At 46.4% G+C, this 27,655-nt stretch overlaps 2 protein-coding genes across 3 annotated transcripts in view; both read right to left on the bottom strand.

Moving 5' to 3' along the window:
- Positions 1-2,104: 2,104 nt before the first annotated feature.
- mlnr (motilin receptor) lies at positions 2,105-5,671 on the bottom strand. The gene is made up of 2 exons (XM_076146353.1): positions 4,888-5,671; positions 2,105-3,496 (listed from the first exon to the last, which is right to left on the bottom strand). Exons 1-2 carry the CDS (start codon positions 5,669-5,671, stop codon positions 3,189-3,191), a joined length of 1,092 nt encoding a protein of 363 aa, XP_076002468.1. The 3' UTR covers positions 2,105-3,188.
- Positions 5,672-7,294: 1,623 nt separating this feature from the next.
- The window catches only part of fndc3a (fibronectin type III domain containing 3A), a 40,868-nt gene continuing 20,507 nt past the window's right edge, over positions 7,295-27,655 (bottom strand). For both annotated transcript variants that reach the window (XM_076145964.1, XM_076145965.1), the window contains 23 exons: positions 23,959-24,035; positions 23,609-23,846; positions 23,026-23,319; positions 22,428-22,486; positions 21,498-21,664; positions 21,314-21,373; positions 21,070-21,208; positions 20,445-20,498; positions 20,219-20,340; positions 19,901-20,075; positions 19,310-19,396; positions 17,289-17,427; positions 16,744-16,812; positions 16,498-16,616; positions 15,384-15,489; positions 15,000-15,175; positions 14,593-14,706; positions 14,306-14,455; positions 13,713-14,068; positions 12,864-13,076; positions 12,426-12,592; positions 10,997-11,121; positions 7,295-9,484 (listed from right to left, as the gene is read on the bottom strand). In XM_076145964.1, the coding sequence (XP_076002079.1) occupies positions 9,155-9,484; positions 10,997-11,121; positions 12,426-12,592; positions 12,864-13,076; positions 13,713-14,068; positions 14,306-14,455; positions 14,593-14,706; positions 15,000-15,175; positions 15,384-15,489; positions 16,498-16,616; positions 16,744-16,812; positions 17,289-17,427; positions 19,310-19,396; positions 19,901-20,075; positions 20,219-20,340; positions 20,445-20,498; positions 21,070-21,208; positions 21,314-21,373; positions 21,498-21,664; positions 22,428-22,486; positions 23,026-23,319; positions 23,609-23,846; positions 23,959-24,035 (3,536 nt within the window). In that variant the 3' untranslated portion in view covers positions 7,295-9,154. The remainder of the gene's footprint in view (positions 9,485-10,996; positions 11,122-12,425; positions 12,593-12,863; positions 13,077-13,712; positions 14,069-14,305; positions 14,456-14,592; positions 14,707-14,999; positions 15,176-15,383; positions 15,490-16,497; positions 16,617-16,743; positions 16,813-17,288; positions 17,428-19,309; positions 19,397-19,900; positions 20,076-20,218; positions 20,341-20,444; positions 20,499-21,069; positions 21,209-21,313; positions 21,374-21,497; positions 21,665-22,427; positions 22,487-23,025; positions 23,320-23,608; positions 23,847-23,958; positions 24,036-27,655) is intronic.

Genomic DNA, 27,655 nt, shown 5'->3' with positions numbered 1-27,655 from the left:
GGGTCGTTTGTTGCTGTTGACTCGGTTGTCAGTTGGCTTTTGCTTTGTTCAGGTCGAGTTCATCTGATTTGCTCGTTTCAGCACAGACGGATACGACTGTGTGATCTGGCGCCCCCTACTGACGAAAAGAAGATCAGCACGTGCTGTCTGAAGATACTGAGATGAAGTCATTTCAGTCCCTGTTTTGTTTGTGGTTTACATATTATTATTGGATTATTAAAACAAGAAATCAAAGTTTCCGGAGCTTTTAACGAGGTAAAAATATATGATTTAAAATATGTTTTGTGTGTGAACTACATCAAAGTTGGAGAATTTTGGTGACAAAGTCCTTGAAAACAAATATCTCTACTTTAATTTGATGCATTGAACCACAAGTATCATACATGTACTTTAGTACTTTAGTATTTTTCCATCTTCTTAAATAAAGCCTTTGACGTTAATCCTAATGATGTCACGTTCAAGGACATTAGGTTTCCTGAGTGTGGCACATTTATCTGTGGACACTGCAGCGCTTCTATAAATGGAATTCCTCTAATAATGTAAATAAAGTGCCAGCTGGTGTGATTACATGGCAGAGTTGATGGAGGAGCAGAGGGGAAAAAGCAACGTGTGTGTGTGTGTGTGTGTTTTGTAGGTGCCGTTCTGAGGGCAGGCAGGAGGTGAAGACGAGCCACCGTCTTCATCCCCAGCAGAGCTCAGAGGCCTCGCCGGGCCAGTGGCTGTTAGCTGAGGTGATGGCAGCTCGCGGCCACCGCAGCCGCCGCTCCTCCTCCCTGCTGAGGGTGAACGGAGGGAAAGAAGGTGTGATGAGGACGAGGACGAGAATGAGGAGGATGAGTCAGAGCGCCACCGCGACTTCAGCTCTTTGTATCCGTGCAAACCAACCCTCGGTGATTCATGGGTGAGGGAGAGAGAAAAAGAAAAAAGAGAGATGGAGTCACGACACACACACACACACACACGCAGTACATTACATATGGGAGGTGTGATGTTTTGCACCTGCACCTCCATCTTTCCTTTCTCACCTTCTCTCCATCTTTCCTGCATTGCCGCCCTCATCGTTGCTTTACGTCCTGTTTCCTTCCTTCCTTCCTTCCTTCCTTCCTCCCTCCCTTCCTTCCTTCCTTCCTTCCTCCCTCGTTTCCTTTTCCTTCCACCTAACTTCCTCCTTATCTCCTTCTTTCACTCTCCCTTGAATCTTTTGTTTCTTCTTTGATTCTTCCCTTGTTTATCTTCCACTAAAACATCTTCATCTCCTTCCTCCTTCTCACATTAATATCTTTGTCCCTTCTCTTCACATGAACCTGATCTCTCAGTCAGACTTCGTGCCGAGCCAGAACGAACGACTCCTCATCCCAAATGTAACATCAAAGAAGAATTGTGTGAAGACGAGGCGAGTGAATCTAATAAGTGCGATGGGCGCTGACAAGCCTAACGTCTTTATGTCCCTTTGAACAGCACTTAGAGCAGCCTGAGTGTGAATATGGAGATGCAGCGCCGCATAAATCCAACTCAGTCCTCAGGTAATATAATAGCCGTGTCAGATTACACGCGATGGCCGGCACGTAAGCAGCCCCCGCAACCTCAGGGCTCAGGTGTATCACACACACACACACACACACAGGCACACACACACATACACGGACGCAGGGCAATTATCTGATTTTCATATTCATCTGCTTTTTATCTAATTTGTGCTACATTCAATGGAAAGATGGGGCACATGATGGGCACATGATGAACACACACACACACACACACACACACACACACACACACAGAGCTAATGGGTCTCCATGATCTATTTTCCTTGATTTATGAGCAGCACACACACACACACACACACAAAGCTTCATGATAAGCAGAGGTCAACATACATTAAACTTCAAACTAATTGAATCCTACTTACAGATTCTATCTCTCAGACTGCAGTGATTAGGTTTTATAAATGAACGAGTCAAACATCATCCGTCCCAAACAGAGAGGAATCACTTCTTTATTCATGTTCACACTGGGATGGAGCTGAAATGTGGCACACGGATGGATAAATATGGATTTAATACTCAGTTTATTAGACTTAAACTACGTGAACGGATGTCAAAGAGACGTTTGTGCGAAGGAAAACTGGGAATACGAAGCTGGAAGGTGGCGCAATTTGTTTTAGCACTGTTTATGTTGAATTGAAGTAAAATATAAACTGAAATTTGATTTGAATTGTAAAGCAGAGGAGAGATTAACCGTGTGTGTGCCGTCTCTGCCATCTTTGTTCTTATATAAACGTGGATGGCGGCTCAAAGCTTCCCTTCGGGGATCGGGGAGTGTTTCTGTGTCTCTACTGGAGTGTAAATGTGAATATAAAAGGGAATAAGGCAGCACAGGAGAGAGAGAGAGAGAGAGACAGAGGAGAAGAGAAGAGTGCAGACTGACTGAGTGACTCAAACTGCCTGGAAGTGTTTGTGAGAGCTGCGTGACTAAAACCTCCACAGAGTCCACCTCTCCTCACAACCAGCTTCACTTGACAAACATTACAAAAAGCACAATCTACAGGAGAATACAACCGCAGCTAAGTGAGGAAACATCTCGGATAAATACGGATAATTCGAGTTCAGCTGCTGTTGGATTTTTATCAAATGTCCCATAATATAATGTTTTTGTTAATGTGGTCTTCTAACTTTGTGACAGACGTTTCTAGACGATGTAAATTAGCTTGAAGGGGGGCGGAGCCTGAGGTAAGCACGCTTCTCTCTCCTCTCCAGCAGAGGGCGATCAACTCTACACTCACTCTCCCTAATCACGACATCGTCACACACACCACCGGTACATGAGCTCACCTACGTGTCGCATAACAACGTCATTACAAACCTTTACGACGACAAACATAAACGTGGAAGTGGATTAAGGTGTTGTTGTTGTTTACAAAAGGATTAAATGCTTGAAGCTTTTTTGCAGGATGACATAATGGAGCACGCTTGAGTAAAGAAAACCTGGACTGGATGGCAGCCGAGCTCTTCGTCCTGGTTTCCTCCCCAAAAGATGAAACGGAGTGGATCTTCCTCCTCTAAAAACATCAGCGACATCACCTCCGTCTCCTCCTCAGCTGCAGGTCGTGACCTTTGAAGCGTTGAGCGTCCGTCCTGAAGCGTCAAGGCGTGGCAGTCAGACGAGGCGAGCGTTTCCGCCGCCTAACCTCACACCCCGGTCAGGGTTTCGTTCAGGGTGGTGATGTCGTCGATGACGCACAGCTGCCTCTGGCCTCGGTGCGTCTGCCGGGGCCGCTGGTGCAGCAGGAAGAGGCGCTTGGCGGCGGCCCGGTACTTGCGGGACATGAGGTTGTAGACGACGGGGTTGATGGAGGCGCTGAGGTAGCACAGCACCATGGCGGCCATGTTGAACTTCTGGCTCAGCATGGCCGTGTCGTAGTCGTCCACCTGAGCGAAGAGGTTCCTGCCGATGTGGTACGGCAGCCAGCAGATGATGAAGGCCAAGACCACCACCACTGAGTGAAGAAGAGGGAGGGAGTTAGGTCAAAGAGAAGATCTGGAGCTATAAAGGAAGAAGCATCGTCTCAGAATTCTATTTCAAAGCAGCTCTTGAATAAAAGCAGCCAGATACTTTGGACCTGTGCTTGTGATCTTTACGAAGCATGAATGTGATGAAAGACCGACCGTGATTAAAGCCATCTAGCTCCATAGAGTGGAGCTCCTTCAGCCAGACACTGAATCACATCGCAAACAGCTTTATTTAGTTTGTAAAGGGGAGAAATCCCAGCAGCCTGTGAAGTCATCGCAGCGTTTATGAACACTGTGAGTGATGCAGACGGATCATGAATCCCATTTTAGCACTGAGATGCAGAAGTACATTAACGGTAAATGAGAGGTTGATTCACACTGTGAGACGATCCAGAAGAGAGAAAAGGCTCCAGACTCCAGACGACGTACGACACCGACAAATTAAAAAGCGTGGCGGGACTGTGGGAGCGTGTAAACATCCATTACAGTTTGATTTATGGACGCTTCCTGCATGACAATCCAATTTAGGAGTGGACAAATGTGGATGGGAGTGACAGCGAGCGGGGAACAATGAGCCCTGAGCTGCGTGGACTCAGCTAATGAGCAGCGTCTTCATCTCCTAATGGACGCTTCATGATTGAATATGGGGGAGGGTGCAGATCGTCATGGTCACTCTCCTTTACAGTAAAAACAGCCGTTCATGCACAATAATGCCAGAACTGCAGATTAAAGCCAATCAGGAGGAGCTGCGGCTGGACGTCGGCAGGACAAAAACACCGTAATTAGATAGAAACAACACACACACACACACACACACACACACACACACACACACTGCTTTTCTCTATTAAGTATGAGAGAGGGAGGCACGACGCTGCGGAGCCTCACAAAAGAGACACACAACGTTTAATCACTCAGACGGAGGCTGGAAAGTGAATTTGAGATGAAACTAATAAGTGTTTTGCATTTCTGAACCTGAATCTATTATTCATTAAATTAAGTGTGTGTGATTTTAAGTAGTTCAGCCACAGCAAAGCTACTCTGTTAATGAAGTGATGAGCAACACTACAAGCTCCTGAAACAAAGTAGCTCACTACATTAAAGCTACTTAAAGGGGAATTATTCAATATTAGTGCTTTGTTGCTGTCAAAATAATATCTGTTGTCTTTCCGCAATAAGAGTTTCAAAAAGCTACATTATGTCAAGCTACTAGTAGTTGAGTTAGCAGCTGGATTGGGGAAATGTTACAACAGATATGGAAGTAGGTGGAGCCAAACCTAGGACCCGCCCTCACTCCCCCGGCCCTGCCCACACCCCTGGCCCCGCCCACACCCAGCCAGGACCCGCCTACACTGACCCAGGCCCCGCCCACACTCACCCAGGATCTTGACAGTTTGCCTGTGTGACCTCTCGCGGGCCAGAGCACAGGAGCCCTGCATGTCGTTCTTGCTCTTCCACAGCTTGCAGCCGATGGAGCCGTAGAGGAAGATGAGGATGAGCATGGGGCAGAAGAAGTAGGTGGTGGACACCCAGAGCATGATGTGCAGCTGCCCCGAGCTGATGGCGTAGTTGGTGTGCTTGCACTGACCGGCGTTGTAGTCCGGCTCGGTGTCGTTGTCGTACTCCACGCCCACCAGGAAGAGCGTGGGGGCGGCGGTCACCATTGCGAAGAGCCACAGGGCGAGGATGATGTACTGCACCCTGCGCCGGGCCACCAGCATCTTGCTCTGCAGGGGGAAGCTGATGGCCAGGTAGCGCTCGATGCTCAGGGCCGTGATGTGGAGGATGGTGGCCGAGGTGCAGCCCTCAAAGATGTAGTGGTAGAGGCGACACACCGCCTCGCCGAAGAGCCAGGGGACGTACTTCCACAAGCGGTAAAGGTCAAAGGGCAGGCAGAGGAAGATGACCAGGTCGGACACGGCCATGCTGGACAGGTACAGGTTGGTGGTGGTCTTCATGTCCTTGAAGTGCTGGATGATGAGGATGGTCATGGTGTTGCCCATGACTCCCACGATGAAGATGAGGATGCAGATGATGGTGACGGGGATGAGGGTGGAGGTGGGGAACAAGGAGCCTTCAAAGTGGTGGTCGTCCGAGCTGGACTGGTCCACGGCCTCTGCTGCTCCAGAATGCAGATCAACCTGAGGTCTGGTCCACGGCATGACGGCCTGCAGCGACACACAGAAAGGAGAGTCAGAGATACACAACATAGACTGGGTACAAGGAATACAGTCAGCAACTACACAAATTTCAGCAGTAACATTAAATGTTTAATATAAATATTTACATTTCTGTAAATAAGAAAACTCAACATCACACAACTGCCAAATACAAACCAGCATTTAAGTCAAAACAAGTACTAGATTAGTATTAGTTTACTTTTACACAACAAGTGTTACTGCAGTGTAACAAAGATCAGATAAACTAGAAGAGTAGATCAAATCTGTTTGTAATTTGTCTTTAAATTCTAAATCTATCCGTTCACTTAATTTTAATAAGAAATGACATTGTGGCATTTTCTGCTTCATAAAACTTAATAAATTTGAGTGACTTTACCTCTGAAAGTGAGCAGATCTGGCAACTTTGTCTTGTTGTTGTCGTCTCGTCCTTCAGCAGGAGAAACAGACGCGGCCGTGTTCCCTGATGCTCCACAACAGAGACAAGCTGAGCCGAGAGAGAGATGAAGAAAGAAAGAGCACCTCCTCCTCCTCCTGCTGCTCTACTGTAGCTCGTCTGAAGAGTGGGTCAGGGAGCAACATGAAGGTTATCTGCTCTGTGTGTGTGTGTGTGTGTGTGTGTGTGTGTGTGAGTAATCTGTAATCGTATAATCGAATGACGGCGTGATGCATGACAGTAGAAGGCGTAAGACGGAAGCAGTTAAGTCTTTGAGGGAAACCCGCTGCTGCTCATGTCACCGAGCAGAAAGACAAAAAGTGACATTACTCTATTAATCAAAGCATCAATCACTGAGATCACACAATGTTTGCCAGCATGTCACTGACAAATAACGTCTCCGTCTGTTGAATCATCCCCCTGAAACTCCATCTGTCTCCCCACCTCTTACTCACCAGGCCTTGACTGAACCTGAACCTGAGTCTCCAGATCTGAACCCAGGTCACATCGGATCAAAGCCTTTTTGAAAAGATTTTATTATCACATTTTCATCCAGATTAAGTATTCAGACAGTGGAAACACATTTTAAAGGTGTAAAAGAAGCTGAAGTACGAGAGCGACAACAACCGTGAGGCAACTGTGTGCACAAGCGAATGCATAGCTGCTTATAATCTCCATATAACATCAATCAATCGTATCAATCCCACATTGCCGTTTCGATGAGTGAACCAAACTTCACACAGCGTTAAGAATTATAAATCTTTTATTGTGCATGGATCCTTTGTAGATATCATGGCTATACAGATACACTTTAGATACATATCTATGATTATACATTTTTCCCATAACGAACATTTTAAAGTGATATGTCTGGTAGTATGTATAACAAATTTTCATTTTGGAATGTAAGGTGTGTGAGGTAACTGCAAACATTAAAATTACATAAAAATGGTCTCCGTTTTGTGCATACTTGATTTCGGTTTTGTAGCATTTTAGTTAATCTCCCCAGCCAAAGGTAGTTACCTCGTGGTGAAGAGGCGTTAAAATGGCACGTCGCGATCGCTATCAAAAATAGGAATTTGAGTTCTTTAAATGACAAAGAGAAGCCATTAGCAGAATGTTTGAAAGACCAAATCATGTAATTATCCAAGACGTTTTGCAAGGTACCTGTATTTTTCCTTTTTTTTTTTCTACTGGTCATCTGCCCATAACCAAACAACACTGGACCCCACGGCCAGACTGACCGGCACACACTCGGTGTGAGTCTGTTGTACGAATACTAAACACACAGAGAAAAAGGCAAATTTAGATTCACAGGATACATGATGTCACACGTTTCGTATCTGCCTATTTGTGTTCCGTGTTTCATGAGTTCTCAGGACTTTATTATTATTTTCTCTGGAGAGGATTAACTTATATTACTTCAATATTATAAAAAAATATACTTCACACATGCATGACCTGGACAAATGAAATCAAAGTAAATCAGGAGGAATACGTCGCACTACTTTCACCTGCTCTGACGATTATGCATGTTTACCAACATCAAATAAATGCTGCACAACAAAGAGGAAATAAAACACATCTTAGTGTTTCCTAACACTAACAAAAAAGGAATCTAAGCTTTTAACAGAAATTAAGAAAATTCTCCCGAGATTTTTTTTTTTTTCCTTCTCTCCCATTAAGGCCTCTGAAACAACTGGTGCACACTCTTCCTCTCTCTCCCGTCTCTCTCTCTCCTTTTTTTTGTTGCTGAGACAGATCAGCTGTTTCAGTGACACATTATGTGGTACTACAACTTTTAAAACACCCAAAAAACAGAAGTAGGGCTTTGCACAATCTCAAAGTGTGTGTGTGTGTCTATAAAATGCATCACAAGACCGAGACGCAAACGCCTGTCCGGGTTTTCTTCCACTAAGGTGCAAAACAAAATCAATTACTGTGGGGGGGGGGGGAGAAAATCAAAGGGGAACATACAGGTAAGCATACATTTCCTGCGCTGAACAACAATATCTCAGAGTAAAGCAGCTGCATGATTGTAAAAACAAGCTACAGTATAACTATATGATAGTAAAAATAATTAGAATTCACTGTTAGTTTGGTTTTTGTTTTCTAACTTTTTGTACTAAGCGTTTCTCCCTCTTTCTTACAGGTCCTTGTGTCTTTACTGTACAAAAATATACTAACATTTTTCTCCAGTCATCTCTGCATCCTTAAACATTCCGAACATCAAAAAGGTTGGAAAAAAAGTGCTAAATGAATGTTTCTATAATGCAAAACAAGAATTTCATTTCCCATTTTTTCCTTCTGCTCTCTGGCTTACACCCCTTTAAATTCCAGCAGGGGGCTTCAGTCCCTTCACCCGGCCCTCCTGCCCTCCCAGCCGTGTACCTCTGTGGCACAACTACACAACACACACCGTATGCATCTGGACGCACGCACGCACACACGCGCGCACGCACATACGCATACAAACACACACGTGCACACACAAACACACCCCCCACTGTGCAAACACTGGCCAACCAGGTCCCAGGATTAAATAGCACATAGGCTAATGACACACACCTACGTACGATTTTTGGAACACGTCTATCGAAAAAACAGTTTCATACTGGACACGGAACTGGAAATATAAATAAGGACTATTTCTATACACACATCTATATACTGTAATCAACAAGTACATGAGTCGAAGCGCCCACTACGCACCCCCCCACTCCACCCCCAAATACACCACGCCCCTCTTTCCCGGTTACTTCTGTGCAGGAAGCCGATCACAATGGAGCAGAAACATTAACTGAACATTGTGGGGGGTTACAAAGGCAGGAGAGTCAGGTGTGGTGTTACTTCTTCATTTCCTAACTGATACTTAGTCCCACCCCCCCACCCCCCACCCCACAGCACCCCAACACTGCTTATGCGATTACTCTGTTGACAGAAGAAGAAAAAAGACGAGTACAAAACACAAAAGAACAAAGAGGAAGGGGAAAGAATAAAGCTAGAACCCTGCAGCCGGGCGCACAATTTGCTCATTTGATGACAAAGTACTGGATGACAAAAGCGATGAGTATGGCGATGATGGCGAAGACCATGAGGAGGAGGAAAGCGCACTGCTCGTCCGTCAGGCCGCGGCGAGCCCTGCCGGCCTCGGCGCCGGCCCTAGAGCCCGCGCCGGCCGTGCTGCCGCCGCCGCCCGTGGCCACCTCGCTCCTCTGGGGCGACAGGGTCACCGTGGGGCTGTAGGGCCCGCTCAGCTCCGGGGCGTCCTGGCACTGCCTGATGGCGCACACCCGGAAGCGGTAGTCGCTGCTGGGCTGCAGGTTGTGGACGTGGAAAGATGTGGCCGAACCTTTGTAGGCCTAGAGAGCGAGAGGGAAGAGGAGGTGAGTCCTAGACCGGGCAAGAGGGAAAACAGAAAAGGAGCAAGAAGGAAAGCTCTGATCTCTACCTATGAGCTCATTCTAATAAAGTCATTTTATGGAGCAGATCTACAGAACATCAACAAGACAGCATACATGTTGATGTCGCCTCACACCACCTGATGCTGTGTCATGCTGCAGTGTGAGCCGCTGTCCTGTGAGCTGTGCGAATCTCTGCCCTTTGTCGAAAACCTTCATAAAAATACGCAGCAGTAAGACAAACATCTGACTGCTTACTGCTTTTCCGCTTGTTTTCCTCCCCAACAGGCCTGCGGTGTTGTTTTAAGTATTGGGTGCACCTGCTGGTTTGCTGAATGAGTATTCCTACTTCAAAGATAAACTGCTTCATACATAACCAATAACACCAAGGCGGCGTGGCTGCAGTCGTCAGCGTGCGGAGCTTCCCCTTAGGCCCGGAGGTTACAACAACAACAAACGCCTGCGACCCCCCAGGTTCCCACGGGCTCCTTTCATTTCTTTGTCCCGGTAATGAGTGAACGTCTCCTTTGCACTGACTCAGTTCCAGCCACCGCGAGCCGCTTGTACACGATGTGAATGTACGACAGTAACCTGGGCACTGACTGAGGCCGAGTGACATCACGTTTGTCACTTCTACATACTACTGGGTCCATTGTGGTCCACATAAAAAGGCTGTTCAGTGGTTTATGGCTCTTTTACACTCGTTAGTATTCAAGCTGTTGCTCTGTTTGGTTGGACCAGCTGCTCTCTGCTCAGCCGTTTCTTTTACAGATCTGCATGAAGTTGTTTTGTTTTTTTTTCCCTTTCTAGATTTTATTTAAGTCATAAAATAATGAAAGGTCAAAGATCAGGCGTCCATTCTTTGCGCCTGCTTATCTCCTGCAGGGCCACGAGGGACTGGAGCCGGAGATAAAACACAGCTGAAGGAGGTCGCCCACAGTTTGGACTCTCTAACGGCAGAATCAGATTATTTAATGTTGCACTAAATGGTGCTAAAGCGTCAGAATGAAAGCCATTGTCAGGTTTGAGCGGAGAGACGGTGCCATTCTCAGAGCGCTGTGACTGACATTAAGGAGGGGGAAACACGCTGACGCAGGACGGCGACCTCATATTTCACCTCCTTGATTCTATCAGGATGTCTGATGTGGGGAGATTAGCATAAGCCTGCAGTGGCCATTACTCCATGTTAACACCGCTGGAGGCCACAGAGAAGGATGAATGAGCTGGCAGGGGCGAGACACCTGAGATACCTCATGAATCAATGACCTTTGCATAATGGGCAATTTAAAGCCAGCGGTGACTAATACAGCGCGGCGAGATGCCACGGTGGAAACATTAAGCCGCCGGATCCATCTGGAGCCTGATCTACATAAAAAGGCCACAGTGATGAACGACAGGTCAGCCACAGGTGAGAGCCAAGGACGAGGAAGACTTAGGAGGCAGCGGCGCTAAGCAACGGAGCGGGGCCAGTACCTGTTTAAACTCAGAGTTTCCCATCATGCACTGCAAGGTGTAGCTGACCGGGTCTCCTTTCATGGGCGACAGAGCCTCCCATGTGACCTCGCAGGAGTTGTCATCCAGACGCTCCACCTTGGGGACTGGAGTGGAGAGGAAGAGGAGGAAGAGGAGTCAGAGGAGGAGGAGAGAGCAGATCCACATTCAGCATCAGAAATCGAATTCTACATGAGCCTTCAATCTATAACCCTGGAGACAAACCGAGAATATAAACTACAATAATTTCACACTGCATTTGAAAATCCCTCAGGTGTAAAACCAGATTCAACCACTTTTAGAGAAGTGGCAGAATTATGAGTCACGCTCTGCTACAAGTAGGTAGATTTGTTTTTACAATACATGTTTCAGTCCGACAGCTGAAGTGCCTTTTAATGGCCAAAAAGTACAATGGAGAGAATTCTAATTGTGTGTTACAATGGAGAGATGAGGCTTAGACCCATGTCCCAACGCTTTGCAAATGGGTCTCAAGCTATACATCTGGCTCAGAAACAGCTAGCAGGAAGAAAGAATGAAAGCTACTGCTCATTCATTTCTTCCACTTGAGACCTAAACAGCCCAACGTATGAAGGCTGGCTCTTTATCTCGATCAGTTGAGGTTAAAAGCTGAGAGGATTTGCAAATTTCAAACAATTTCCTGAAGCGAACGTTGAAGCATCTTATCAACCAATAATCGATTAAGGGCTAACGCCACTAGGGGGCAGCAGTCAGGATCAAACACCTGAAACACCACAACTCAGATTTACAGAGATGCTGTGGAGCTCAATTCTTTGGGGTTTTAGAAATGTTTTATCTAAGAAAACAGCCACTGCATGAGCACGGCTAATTAAGTTTACCAGAACAGATGGAGCAGATAAGATAGGACTGGCAGAGTGCAATGGCATTAAAGGTCCGACAGAAAGCTGTAATAAGCGTTGGGTTCACCATCTGGCCTGTGGTGAGTCTGAGCTGCTGTCCTCAAAACAACGCATTGTTCCCATAGAAATCCAGAGCCGAGCCAGTTCATTCAATCAAATACATCCAAGTCCCAGGCTCGGAATCTAACATCAGCACATTAACACTTAAATGTGTTCTTAACCGGTTACATTCTTAACAGTTAACAGATAAACAGTTAATCATTAACACCACCTAGTTGGCAAAGATAACAGTAAGAGCTGGTCAACAGGTTTGTTCAAGAGACGGAGCGAGCAAGAGAAAGAGAGCAAGAGAGAGAGAGAGAGAGAGAGAGAGAGAGAGAGAGAGAGAGAGAGAGAGAGAGAGAGAGAGAGAGAGCAAGAGAGAGACAGAGAGATAGAGAGAGCGAGAGAGAGACAGAGACAGAGAGAGAGAGACAGAGAGACAGAGAGAGAGAGAGAGAGAGAGAGAGACAGAGAGCAATATGCCACTGTACCTTTGACGGGGGCTGGAGGGGAGCGTGGGGTTGTGAATGTGTAAACATTGGAGAAGGGCCCTTCGCCCGCCTCATTAAAGGCCTGGATGCGGAACGTGTAAGAGGTAGACTCATTAAGCCTCTGGACTTTGTGTGTGTGGCAAGGTCCTTTATACAAGGATATAAACCTGCAATGACAGGAACATGAGAGAGAGAGCGAGGGGAGATTTAATGAGCAAAAGGGTAAAAATGACAAAAAGTGAAAGAGAATCAGGCGCAGACGCTGGGAGGAAACACGCAGGGGTCTAAAGCCTCAGCGCTCCTTATATGGCTCAGTGTCTGCTGCAGCACCCCCCACCCCCCAGACAGTTATCTGAGCTTTTGCTGAAAGTCTGCCGTCTTATCTGTTTCCCTGCTGTCAGGTTACTTCCCCTCAGGCCAGGCTAATGGGCCACTGACCTGCCGCTCTTGTCCTCCATCTGCAGCTGATACTGGAGGGCGTCTGAGGTGGCGGCTTTGGCTGGGCCGTCACCCCACTTGAGCCTGAGGGTCTGGTGGCTGAAGGCGGTGCATTCCAGGCGGGGCGGCTGCGGGGGCAGGGGCTTGGTCTTCAGCTTGAAGGTGTGACTGAAGGGTCCGGCCCCCAGACTGTTCAAGGCTTGGATTCGGATCCTGGAAGCGAAAACAAAAACAGACGAGCCAGAATCAGCGTGACGTCAGGACCTCAGCAGAACACCAGTTGTGATTTTCAAAGCAGTATTAACAAAATTTCACACTGTTGGAGCTCTATTGTGACGACCTAATAACTTAAATGATCGACTGTGGACACTTATAAATAATGGCATCTCTTCTTGTGCTTGCACAATATGAAAGGAGTGAGCGAGTGATTAATGCAGAGAGATTACTAATGCTGCTTACACCGTTCTTCACATCTGAGCGTATGAAAGCCTAAGATACTGTAGAACTCCATCAATATTATGTCCTAATCTAGCGCCTCTAATACCGAGTAAATCACATCATTAAATAGCAGTAATACGATACATCTAAATGGATGACTGAGGAAAAGACACCACTAAGCCGTAGCAGCACAGGATGGTTGGGAAAGTGTCACACGTGCTGCTTGGAAACATTTCAACTTGAGAATAACGGCATCCTTAGGAGTAGGAGCCTATTCTGTCCATTAAAACCTAAACTCAGTGTTGTGTGTTGTTATTATCATGCAAGGTCAAACACTGTTGCCTCTTGTGAAAGGTGCCGGGTTTGTGTGCACTTGTGTGACTCGGCCAGTGTCCTGTTCACAGTGCTTACCTGTAGCTGGTGTCGGGCTGCAGATGCTGGATTATGTGTTTGGTGACGGGGCCGATGACGACGGGCTGGCGCTCTCCAAGGTCCATCAGGTAGGAAGTGATCTCAGAGCCGTGGTCACATGGGGGATCCCAGCAGATACCCAGGCAGGTGGAGGGAGAGTAGACCGGCGCTGGCGGCAGGGAATCGTTATCGTCCTCTTCGTCTTCGTCGTCGTCCTCTGCGTCTGCTGAACTCATGTGTCTGTGCAGCTCGGACTCCTTCAGCGCATATAGGTTGCTGATGGCTGCAGGCACAGAGCAGGGAGTCTGGCACAGCACTGCCTCGCTGAAGGCTCCCACACCGGCCACATTTACAGCCTGCACCAGAGAGACACAGAAGAATACGTCAGCATTAACTCGACCGTGACTGACATCTACACATGCAGTGGCCCCGTCTGACCACAAGGTGGAGATCCAATGTAAATACAAACTGTAAATCCTTTCACTGTTTGTTTGTGGACCAGAGTGTAACGCTCCACACAGTTTGGAGCAGATCATGGTCACGCCACAAAGCTGCAGACTCTGACTCTCTGAAGTGTTGTGCTCCATGCTCACCTGAACCCTGCAGAAGTAGTTAGTTGCAGGGAGGAGTCCCTTCATTTCGTGGCTGAGCCCTGGTCCGCTGTAGCACATCTGCATGCTGCCCTCAGCGGCTCCCCACTCCAGACGGAACTCTGACACAGGAGCTCCGTTACAAGGGGGAGCCTAGAAAATAAACGTTGATGAGAACACTTGCAGCACTTCAGCTGCTGACAGTGTGGTTATATCTGAACAAGCTTGCCATCAAATCCTCAAGATGATTGATGTGATATAATTTGTACGCATGAGGGAGAGAGTCTTACCTCCCAGCTAACCACAACACAGCTGGGGGATTTGCACGTGGTGGAGGGAACCTTGCAGGGCTCCGGGGCCCCGGGGCCTGTGGTTGCCTCGCAGCGCTCCGAAAGAGGCCCAAACTGTGGTCACAGGAGAACAAGTGCAGGAGACGTTAGTTAAATCAAAAATAAATACATCACATTATAGGTATTCACTATTAACTATTGCAGAATAAAGTTTTGATGAGTACTAGTAGTAAATATTTCATGGGGCGGGAGAGGCTCAGTATGCATTCAACATGTTTATCAGCCAACACTGGGTTTGCTGAGACACATGTTGAAAAGGAGAAACTGCACGCCTGAGTGAGGGATGACAACATGCAGCAGAAAAAAAAGCAGTTCCTTTTCTTGTTGTTTGGAAGACTTTGGCTCACCCCGGCCTTGTTGGCTGCCTTGAGCCGGAAGCTGTAGGTTTTGCCGGGCAGCAAGCCTCCCACGAAGCAGTCTGACTCTGGACCCTGGTAAACCTCCCTGCTCTCCTCAGACTGTGGCCCACTCATCTCCACACTGTAGCAGGACACCGGGCTGCCTCCGTCTACCTGAGGGGGAACTGGAGGAGAGTGCAAGGGATGATCAGAAATGAAGCGCAGACGTTATGTAGGGCCTTTTCTATATACAAAAATAACAACGAGAAAATAATAAAAAAATGCAAACCCAGAGTTCTGTGCTCTGAGGTACGTGTTTGCAAGATAAAAAAAAAAAGCATCAACAGAAGCTACTACAGCCCACACAGATCTGAGTTGAGAGGAATGACTCACCCCAGCGCAGTTGCACCTCCCTGGCTTTGGGCTTGCCCACCAGCCGAGGGGGCTGGCAGGGCCCCGGGGGCACTGCGGGAGTCTGAACCTGCAGGGTCTCCGACAGCTTGAAAGCAGAAACAACGCATCAATTAAAACTTCTCACTTCCCCTCTGATTGTCTCCGTCTCACACAATTTCAAGCAGTACAGATTGCCATTTTAACCACCTTATCGGACTGATGCAGGCTACCGAGTTTGCGAAGGTTGGGCTCGTGAAGCCGCAGATAGACGGATAACAAGACAGGTTGTCTGGCGAGCAAAAAATAGGTCTTTTTTTCCCAGACTCTCAACTTCGGCGACAAAAGACGAACACGTGAGTCTTATGTCACGTTGTGCTGCACCAAAACAGACAGGAGCCTGCTATCATGACTCATGTTTCTTTACAAGCCTCATCATGAATAAATGCATGCACTAACAGCTGATGAAGAAATTAATGAAGAGCATCTGTGAACTGAACTAATTAAGAAAAAACATCCTCTGACACATGCATGGAGGGTTAATCGATTAAAGGCCTTTGTCTTGTACTAACACATCAGGAAACAGAGTCTAACCCCCCCCCCCCAGCTTAGGAGACAAGCTGAATTACAATTTCTTATTAAAAACTCTTCATAAACAGAGCGGAAATCTAGAATGATTCATGGGAAATTCATCATATCAACCATCAGATGGGGAAAGATTCTCAGCTGCCTGCCACCGTGGAAAAACACTCGCAGTGAAAGAGCGATGCAGAGAGATTTGGTCATGATAGAACAGATGGAATAATGTTGCAATGTTTGTTGGTTTTGGCACAACCTCAGATCAGACTGTTATGAATTAGGCACTGAATGAGGAGATCAGCTTACTGCTTTGAAATCATTTCATTTAGATCAAGATCGTCAATTAGATTTCTTTACTTAATGAATGAATCAAACAGGTTTCATGTTCTGTTCCCTTTCCACTGACAATCAAATAAAAATGCAATATAATAAGAAAATGTAACGTAATAAAAATGTAATTGATCAGAAATCCAGCGGTCGAATCCAGTCTTTGTGCACAAGTGTGTGTATCTGTGTTTACTGGCACTGAATGACTCACTGGGCTCTGCCCCCCCTCACTCATGCAGTAAACTCGGGTTTGGTAGGAACAGCCTGGTTTCAAGCCTTCACACACGTGCTCCATAGCTGGGCCCGTATACACCAGCTCCCACGACAAGCCTATGGAGGATGACAACACATACAATGAGGTTGGCATCATTAATTCAATAAAATATATACATAATATATATATAGATGGCATTTAAATGATTGTCAAATATCTTCTTGTTCATAAGTATTAACGTACCACTTAGGCCCTCGGACAGCTCCACAATGTATTTGGTGACTTTTGCTCCACCGCCGTCTTTAGGGGGTTCTTAACCACAAAACAACAAATATGCAAAAACAATCAGAACAAAAAAAAGAAAGATGATCCAACTTCCCTGTTTTAAATTCAGTGAGTAATGCGACAAAAACAACTTCAATAGATGTCAGAGACTCAAAGTCACTATCACATAAGTCTGGAAAGCATCCACTGGGGAATCTGTTGTTTGTTGTTGTTGTGACAAATGCAGCAATTCTGAGGATACAAACATTATGGACTAAATACTACTGAGGAATAATGCCTCCTGCTTATTGACTTAACTGGACATGATGTATAAGAATGTAGCTGTGTCCGACCCAGAATGTGAATAGACTTCATCATAAACATGTTTGAATCAAGACAAAGAAAGTCTTCCCTACATACATGTGTGTTTGCAGAGTGATTTACTTGAATGGACAAACAATTGCTGACCACTGAGCTACATATTGGAAAGGTGTTGACAAGAGCAAGCGGTAGCCAGTTCTCACCCCAGGCCATGTTGAAGCTGTTGGGCAGGACTCTTCCCCTGATGACAGGCTTGCAGGGACTGCTCGGTCTGTCTGGGCTCGTAATGAATTCCACCAGCTGGCTCGGGTTACTCTTCCCCTCCGTGTTGTACGCAGCCACCTGGAGGGAGTGCACACAAGACTCTGGCACTTAGGAGCCATACTTTTCTGTCAGAATTTAGAGTAGTGTTTGGGATGAAGGCATCATCATGTTTCCTGATAGCAAACGCCGACGACAGGAAAGTAATACAGTGATCCCAGGGACAGAGGAAGTAAAAGCCTCTGCCAGCGACTCCAAGGCTTCAGCTAAAACTGTATTACTGAATAGGTTCAGGTCTCTAAATCTCCACGTATATTTTAACATAACTATTAGGATACCACACAACAGAGCAATTTCAAATGAGGCAATAAGTGAAACGCACTTGATGTCCATTTGCATTACAGCGTGACATCAGGGGCAAAATGAGTGTGTGTGAGCCTGCAGAGTACAGATCAAACACATGCTGTACCGAGACAAACTTGCACAGCAGCCCCCCTCCAATCAGATCATTGGGAGGAATGGTAAGAAGTGACGGAGGGAGAGAGTCTCAGGAATGACTAATGGACATTTCTATCATTAGAGCATAAGGAGGAGGTTTTAATGTCTGCATAATGGTGGTTTGTTTAGGTAAAACACCATGTTTATTATCTTTAGAGACAATCTGGTGATGATTTCTGGAACCCTGCAGGAGATCTTGATGTTTCTGTGATAATCTGCGTGTTAAAGTGATTTTATTTTTTAAAGGCCGGACAGGCAAACAACAAGCACCCATGCTGTTGTCACTTACTGCAGAAAGTCATTAAGCTGTGAGCCTCTTCACACTGATGCAGCTCCCAGCTTGAAACCATAACCGTTTCATTCTGGGAGCATCATCCCGGCTATATAGCTCAAATGACCGTGACCGACGCGTTAAATCATATTGTTACGGTTAAATTGTTTAAATCAAACCACTTCTGGACTAAATGAATGTAGCTCCAGTGCCCCAACTACTCCATCTGTGGTAGAATCAAATGTTTTCACTCAGCCCTCTGCTGCATCTTTGGTGTGAACGTGGATAATGTAGTGACCAGCAGAAATGATGACATAAGCTCATAGCTGTAAGACACAATTCATTTAAATTCTTAATTATTTTTAGGGTTCACTACAAGAAAAGACTAATTGCTTTCCTTGACTTAAGATATAGCTATATATTTATATATACTTAGCCTTCAATATACAAAGGGAATTGGAAATGTCTTTATGGCTTTGATCTTTAGACCGTGCAGAGGTATTAAAATGTTATGACATTCTTTGTAGTAAAGGCATTGAAAACGCTTAATAACACAATAAATGTGCAAAGTGTACATCTTATAACTTGCTCTTAGGCACAAACAACTGCGTTGCACAAGGGTTATTATGATTAGATGCAGATTTCAGATGTTAATGTCGCTTCAGGCACATTGGTCTGTTGGGGATTAGCAGCTCCCAAACCAAAGACTTTCCTACACGTTTAGGGCCTGATTATACTTCCAAATACTTTGCATGACAGACTCCTCACTGGGGTCACACATGCGATGAAGAGCGGAGTCATTCTGTTTATGCTGCTAGCTGCCCACCGCTCTGCTTGCAGAACGAATGCAGACGAATGAGTCATTGAACCACCGTGGGCTTAAAGCAGCCTCCCTGCCTGAAGGCTGTCCCAGCCACACACACACACACACACACACACACACACACACACACACACACACACACACACACACACACACACACACACACACACACACACACACACACACACACACACACACACACACACACACACACACACACACACACACACACACACACACACACACACACACACACACACACACACACACACACACACACACACACACACACACACACACACACACACACACACACACACACACACACACCTTAAATTAAGCCTGTGGATCACCAGATCTGCTGCTCTTACCCTGAACTTGTACTTAGTACTCCTGTGGAGGTTCCTGACGGTGCAGGAGAGCTCATCACCATCGTAGCTTGCCTGGAAGCCATATCCCTGAGACAAAGGGAGATGACAAAGAGAAAAACAATACAACCAGGTGAGCGATGCAACCATTGTGGCACAGAAAACAAGGTGTTTTGTTGGAGAGGAACAGCTACAGGGAGTCTTCATTTCTTCCCCTTGTGTTTTCCCTGACAGGCCCTATGTCAGCGGGGTCTGCTTGAGGCTGTGCAGGCAGAGGTGACAGCAGCTATACGTATATATGCCGAGTACATTTGAGGACAAACTCTTCAAGTGCCACAGAAGGTAAGAAATGAATTTGATGTTATCTAAACTCTATCTACAGCGAAGAGAAGGAGTACAGACGTCTCATATCAGACATAAATATTACTGTCATTTCAAGAGATGGGCTAACTCCTTTCCTAATAAAAACATTGGCTGCCCATCAGTGTGTATAAACTACTTCAGCAAAAAATTTTAAAACTCAGCACTTAATAGTTCCCCCAAAATGCATCAAAGAAAAAAACCCTGAAAAGAAAGCTGATGTAAGAGACATACTGAGCCCTCTTCCTCCATCTCCAGAATGTAGTAGATGTCATCCTCCTTTGGAGAGCCTGTGGGCCTCTGCCACTGCAGACACAGCCAGGTCACCCCGGCCCTCACCAGCTCCGGAGGGAGGGGCGGCGACGGCACACTGCACGAGGTGAACAGGTCAACCACTTCACTGAACTCGCTGGGGGGAGGGCGCGGGAAGACAAAACAATGGGGGAGAATCGGGGAGACAGGTGAGAAAAAGGATGCAGACACAGATGGAGGCGGCAATTGGTAGAAACGGTAACAAAAACAGACAACAGGGAGGGTGTCGCCCACACGTACCTCACACCCATGTCGTTTTTGGCTGCCAGGCGGAAGGAGTATCTGGAGGCTGGAGATAGCTTGGTCACTCGATACTGCTTCTGAGATCCGTAGTAGCACTGCTCAAACTCCGTGCCTTTACCCTGCAGAGACACAACATCGGATTCAAGCATTTATTAAACGGAACAAAACACACATTAGAGTGCAGAACACTGTTCAATATTCATTTGCAGGTAAATCAAAGTACCTCATCCCACTGAAGAACGTAGTTATGGATTTTGGAGCCGTTGTCACATGGAGCCTGTTGATATGAATACAAGAGAGACAGTCTTTAGCATGACAAACAACAGATCAGGCGTGTCCAGGTATTCACACATTCTGCCAAGGCTGTGAATGACCTCAGCTAAAGAATGAGCTAGTGAAGATTTGCTGAGCATGCATGGGTTTATTAAAGTGCCCTGCTAAAACTCCAGGCCTTTACAGTCACTCACACCTGTGAACTGCTCTTTTAGTGCTGGCAGTTGTGCAGCTTAAGTGTTTCTACAGAGGGTAAAGTACCTTCCTCAAGGGGATCTCAGCTATAGTTGTTGGAAGGAGTAGAGATAAGGTTCTGTACAGCACTTCTTTGCTTTGCCCAGGCTCTTTGGGGAATCTAAAGGCCGACGTTAAAGTCACACCTGCTTCTCCTAACTTAAGGATCCTTATGTGGACGGAGAGCAGAGGTGGGAACTACTGCATACCAAACTAGCATTAAAGTGCTATTGGTGCCAGGATCTTTGTGACTGTTCCCGACAAATCCTGGTGTTGCTTTTGAATTATTGTCAAAATTGCAGTTTTAAAACCTATTTCACCAATCTGCCTACTGGCGTTACCTTCCACTGGAGTACGAGTGAGTTCTTGGTCCCGCTGGCCTTCCTGGGAGGATTGGGGGTTTCCGGCTCACAGCTTAGAGTGGTGAAGCTTACAGCCTCTGATGGGCTACCATGTAAACAGTTACATATCGCCTGGACCCTGAAGCAGAGGAGAACACAGAGATTGTTATAATAGTTATTTGGCTGTTTTGTTTTAAATTGGCCAGACTGCGGTTAAGATAAGAGCAGATGGACTGATGCCAACCTGACGTGATACTCGGTTGCTGGTCGAAGGTCTTCTAAAGTTGCACTTAGTTCTTCCCCGCTGCGTCAAAGGACAAAAAGAAAAGAAAAGAAAACATCCATGTTATTCCAATGAGCTGTGGCTGAGTGATAGCTCTAATAATATCTGACGTGGAGCTCTGGGACGTCTTGCTGCTGATACTCACCAGTACGTGCTCGTGTACTTCCCATCTTTGCCGCTAAATGAGATGGAGACCTCGTAGCTGAGAGGGTCCGGGGGGCTGCAGTCCTCCTCTGCACTGCTGTTGTCGCTCTCTGGCTTGGTGGGTGCACTCCAGCTCACTGCTGCCCCTCTGGCCTGGATGTCTGACACCTAGGTTATACAGAGGTTCCATGGGTCACTGAGCAGCGTGCTTATAAATATTCAAGCTGATTCCACTTTGGAAACACTTGTTTTTGAGGTTGTTTAAAAATAGTCTGAGCTACAGTGCATAGTTCGTATGTAGAAGGAATGAGGTCACGCCTGTGCCACCTCCTCCGCTCTGCCCTGAGGGCCCACCTGACTCCTGCACTTCCCACAGCTCCTTTTAGTCTCTTTGAAATCTCCAGTGTAGCAGCAAAGAGAGTAAAAACACTTTCCCTTGACGGTAAGACATCACCGTGGTAGAGTTCTGTTGTGACTGTCACCAATCAAATGTGTTCTTTTTCAGGAGGCCAGGTAAAGTGACACAATGTGATCAAATCTATAATCTGAGGTTAAAAACCTGAAAAACTCCCATCAAACTGCGACCCCAGACACAAACCAAAACATATTTACCTAAGAACTGTGCAATAAAGCTATGTTACACTGAGTTATCCATTATTTCACTCAAAGCTTCCGCCTCATAATAACTGCCAGCTTGATGTTTGGTGGCACATTTGGGAGTAGAAATCACCACGACGACGCGAGTCAGCACATCTGACTCCATTAACAACTAGATGCTAATAGAATGTTTAATGATGCATAACAACACATTTGCATCCTTATGAGATCGACAAACAGGAACACAGCACACATGTACTTGAATCAAAAACCACGTGCATTAAATAAGTAGCATAACAATTATGATCAGAAGAGAGCAGTGTTGAATACTAACCAGAGGTGCACTGATGGTGCTCAGCAGTGCCTGCAGGGCCAGAGCCTCTTCGTCCAGTTCTAAAGAGAAAAATACAGGTAAAGATGAATAAAAGAAGTGACCAGAAATAAACAAAAGAACTGTGGCAGTATTCACTCTTAAGATATCTTAAATTCCTCAAAGCTAACAGACTAGTTTGTTTAATATTCGATCACGAGAGCAACAAATCTACACATCAAAGTAATAGTCAGTCTGAGAAATTTAGAGAAGCAGCTTTAATAGAACTAAAATGGTATGCACAGAGTATCAGTAGCAGTCCTCTTCATGAGGTCACGAGGTTAAATTGTTTTCTCTGCTAAACTCTCAACGTCGCGAGCGATTCCTTAATTTTGCACCGGTGTTGCTATGCAGCAGTGTTAAACTCCATGATTAATGAGCAGTCAGGGTTCATGTAATCAAGAATAATGTTGGCTGTGTTGCACATCCCTCACTGCCACCAGCTGCTGCGCTAATGAGGCACTATTCTCAGCTCCTAAACACGACACACTCCCAACATCCGGAGAATGCAGAGTGTCGGCCCAAACGTAAGCCTCCACGACCCTTTCCCCTCCTGCTGTACCTCCTGACTCTCCGTTCTTCCCCCTGCCCGTCTGCTTGTCGGAGCCAGCCACCGTGCTGCTGGGCTGCCCCTGCTCCACATCCGGCCCTTTCCCTCCCACGCCGTTGTGGATGTCCGGCGCCAGGGGGCTGCTACAGGTCTTCTGCGGCGAAGGGGGAGGGCTGTCCTTCACCTGCCCCCCGCCTCCCCCGCCTCCCTGCCTCTCCTTCAGCTTCTTCTGCAGGCGCTCGTACGTTTTGCTCGTTCTTTCATCTCTGTGAAGAAACGGTGGGCGCCCATGCTGGGAATGAGGATCTGTGGAGGGCAAGCAGACATAAAAGCAACAATTGTAGTTACGCACAGACAGATAGCAGAAAAAGGAGCATAAAAAAGATCTCCCAGACAGCTGCTCTAAAGTGGGCAATTTCAAGCTGACAGGTTATCATGGAAAGGACATTAAAAGAAATAGAGCATGGCTTCAAGGATGAAGAGCATAAAAAGGAGACAGTTTGACTCCGTTCTCCACTGAATGACATGGATGTGCAAGTAAAGCTGAGGAGGAATAAAATATCGCCATCATACAAGGAGGCAGGAGTCAGCTCACCCTGCTCTGAGTAGATGTTAGCTGGGTGGTACTGGGAGATGTACTGAGAGCTCATGTCCCCCGGCATGCCCGTGTACATGTGGGGCGGAGGGGGCATCATGGCGGGGTGCGGGATGAAGGCAGGCAGGTGGGCGTGGGGCGGAGGTGGAGGGTGGTGCAGGGGGGAGTGTCCCCCCGGGTGGAACTCTGGCTGCTGAGGTAAAACCAGAACCCGCCGCACTCCATTCTCTTCTATGATCTGCGAGGACACAAAGCACAACGTGGAGAGGAATGTGAGTTTATAGGACGTCCATGCGAGTTACACAACCTTCAGAAACATTCTAAAAAGGAAATTGTATAAGAGTTCATACCTGTGAAACGTATCCAGGAGGCACATAGATTGGAGGCACTGAACCATTTGGAGACATCATGGGAACCTGAGCAGGACCTGTAAGAAAAAAAGAAGAAGAAAGATCAAAGTCTTGCAGCTGCTTGATGTATATTGGTGTGTGGAAGACGTGGCTTATGGCACATGAGGTTTCCACTCCCACTGTGGGAGGAAATCCCCACGTAGCTGATTCACTCTTCCAAACCAGCTCAAGTTTCATTGACAATTTCATTTTTTAAATACCTGTGAGGGCGGAGATAAGCCAGAGAAAAGGATTTTTTTCAAGATCCTGGCAAAAGCAACAAGACCACTTTACGAAAGTGCTGAGAAACAACAAAGTTTCCTGTGTGGCTGTGTTGTCGGGGCCTGTGCGGCGGCTTAGCTCAGCTCAGAGAAAGCACAGCTCAGCAGAAAGGCTGGGGGAGAGGAGGGGGGAGGGGAGAGAGGGGAGGGGGAGGGGGGCTCTGCCAAGTTGGCACATTTGCACATTACTCTACTTACAAACCCAAGAGATAAACTTCAGGTCCCAAGTCCAGATGTCATGCAAAAGAGCGAAAGGATGTGCCATACACACACACAAACACACTGACCTCCCAACATTCCGTTTGTGGAAGAGTTTTCCTTCATTTAGTGAGAGGCGGTGGATGCAGATAGAAACATGTCTCACTGAGCGAGCGGCCATAGAGGGCTCTTACTCTTACAGAGTACAGAGGCTGCTCTGTGTAAGGGGAGCTCAGATTCTACCAATCACAACAACAAGCCCACCCCATCAGGTGCTGACGTCCAGGCTCCACCTTTCAGGGGGGAAGTAACAACAAGCGAGCATTTGGTGCGGGCGGATACACACACACACACACACACACACACACACACTGAAGGAGAGAGTGGTACAGAGTGCAGCTCAGTATGAAAACACTGGCAGCACACTGAGTGGGTTCAGGGAGAGTAACACACTTTACTGCAGACAAGTACGAAATACATGTTACTCAACTCCAATAACAACCATTTACCAGCCAGATGTTTGACACAGTGGAGATATTAGTGAAGTGTCATCTTGATATTGCAGTTCATGCAACTTTCCCTTCCTGTATTTTGAATGGCAGCCTGATGATCTTAGATTTCCTGCAGTGAAACATTTCAGCATTACAGAATTTCTATTTGTAATAATTGTTGCCTGTGGCAGCATAAAACAGGAGAGGACAGACACTGCGTCCCTCGGGGTCTGCTTCTGTCTCGTCTCCTCAGAGCCGGGGGTCGATTAGGAGTCTGAAGTGAGCCCACCTCAGGCTGAATGTCAAATATCATCATTTTCTCATTTTAACTATCTTATCAAATTGATGTAACTGATAGTTTCTTGGTCATGAGAGGAAGCCAAACTGTCACACAAGATATAATCTGACTGCAACCAATTCATTCATGGACATACAGTGTATCTGCATACACAGGAAAGGCAATATACTGAATTTTAAAGCAAAATAAAAGATCAACAGTGTGCATTTAATTAAGTACAAAATAAAGTAAATGAGTTCGATGTCGATGTCACTGAGGTGTTCTTGTTCTCGTGTTTCATTCTGTTATATTCTATTATCCAACGCAAGACGGTTTCAAAAGGTAATATAAAATAAGGGCAGATATTAGTACACTGGGGTAAAAAGTCTAATTGGTCAGGACAAACAACAGGTACACACTCCAAAACAGCTCCGAATCCCCTTTCTGTACAAGGAGCCAGAGGCGGCAGACAGTGAGTCATTTTCTTTACCTAAGAACACAAACTTCAGGGAGCACAGAGGAGCTGTGACCTGAATGAAAGGAAGCTCAGCTCTCATTTATTTCAGATCACAATATCATCCGAGTGGGAGATCAAAGTGTGCGCTCTCTTGAGACCAACATGTTATTGTTTGTGTGACACCGGGCTCCGCTGTGCACCTGCCCCGAGGCAAGTCTAGTTAGTACTGCCATTTAAATTATACACGGAGCTATTTTAAATGAGAGAGGACAAGGCAGGGAAAGGTGGAAAGACAGGAGGAAAGGAGAGAAGAAGAGAGGTGGAGAATAGGGGGAAAACACCCGCTCTTTTACATCAGACTGACGCACGAGTGCTGACAGAGATCAGATAGAAAAGGCCACATCGCCCTCCCCTCCCCTCCCCTCCCCCAGAGTCAACCGGAGCATTGGTTGTGCTGACGTGGCCGTGGAGTGCCATCCTTCCAGAGGAGGAAGGAAGCGGTCATGGGAAAAATACACAAAGTCTCCTCCACCGAACGACACAGAGGCCAGGATTAGCTACAAACAAGCTGCCGAGTGTAAACAGAGGCCGGTGCTACACTTGTGACGACCATCACCTCTGGGCAACATCACAGAGCGTCTGCACCTTCTCATCTCAGAGTGAAGGGTGACGAGATCGACCGGTGCAGCCAGTCTGAGTGGAGAGGAGGGCAGAGGTTAGCTCGGGGAGATGGGAATAATTGTTCAGACTAGGTGAAAAATCCAAGAGGGTGACTTATCAAAAGCCTGGAGCGTGTACACACACATTCACAGTGCAGTCGGGCCACTCCAGGGCCCACCTGCAGCCTCTTGGCTGAAAATACGCCTCGATCATAGCAAACAAACTCAAGTGGGACTCCACACACACACACACACAGATTCTTAGGTGTGCTGAAAACAAGAGGGAAGTTGGCAGATGTGACGGTGAAATAGCAGCAACAAGCAAACTGTCAGCTCTGGTCAGATGCAGAAATAAATCTTCACTTAGATAAGGGGAGTTAAAAAAGAGAAACGATAGCAAGACGGATAGAGGAGTTGGTACAGAGAGGTGTGGAAAATCAACACAAGCATATAGATAAAGGCAGACTGTCTGTTAAGGGAAACGTTACCGCATGAGTTTTTTAGAAGAACCATTTTAGAAGCCGGCTTTACAGAGATGGAGCCGGGGCGATTACTAATTGGGGGTAATAAATTCTCTCTATCAACAAATACTGAGGACAAAGGATAAGGAAGGCGTGCAGACCAACTGACAGGGGGTTAGTAAGTGGAGCAGAGCAGAGGAAGGGATAAGCACTGAAAACTGCCAATACAACAGAAAAGCACTAATTGAAAGTTAAAACACCAGCATTGTTTGGTTTCCTCCGCACTGTGGCAAAGGCTGGTTTCTGTACGGCACTGCACATTTCCTCATTCCTACTTAGCAAAGAAAAAAAGAAAAGATCTTCCATCAATTCAGAAGGTAGTAATTTGCAATTGTGTAACGTTCCATTATCAGATTACACAGCCATGGATCTGCTGGTTTCTCTAGAACACACAGCGGGGATACACACCGACATGCTCGGCGTGTTTACATGCACTCTAAAACATTTATCTTACGGCCATTAAGGAGATAAACTGCACATCTTGATGCAACTGAAATCAGCCGCAGTCCAAGTATATCAACTCCCGGTAAGAGTCTTGGATTATGCAAATGAATATTTATTTATTCTGGCGTGTAAATGGATAATCAGTGTAATCCACTTCTGTGTGCACGTCCTCAAAGGAGGGAGTCGCCTTCTACTACCATCATGCATCCTTTCATGTATACCCTGACAACAACGGGCTCCTTTTGATTCCGTCCACGTTTATGGTTTAATCACATTTTTGCCTTTAATCACACTAAAATCCTCTCCAATTCAAAAATGTATTCTTCATAT

This window comes from Genypterus blacodes, unplaced genomic scaffold (genome assembly GCF_046128005.1).
Source record: "Genypterus blacodes isolate CSIRO-AG114 ecotype Tasmania unplaced genomic scaffold, CSIRO-AGI_Gbla_v1 ptg000032l_1, whole genome shotgun sequence".
Taxonomy (NCBI): Eukaryota; Metazoa; Chordata; class Actinopteri; order Ophidiiformes; family Ophidiidae; genus Genypterus; species Genypterus blacodes.
This window is presented reverse-complemented; position numbering and strand designations above follow the sequence as displayed.

Bases quoted from the DNA above. Each gene is read 5' to 3' on its own strand.
- mlnr (XM_076146353.1), bottom strand. From the start codon at position 5,671: ATGCCGTGGACCAGACCTCAGGTTGATCTGCATTCTGGAGCAGCAGAG. The intron at 3,497-4,887 runs GTGAGTGTGGGC...TTCTTCACTCAG, and splicing joins GCAAACTGTCAAGATCCTGG to TGGTGGTGGTCTTGGCCTTC.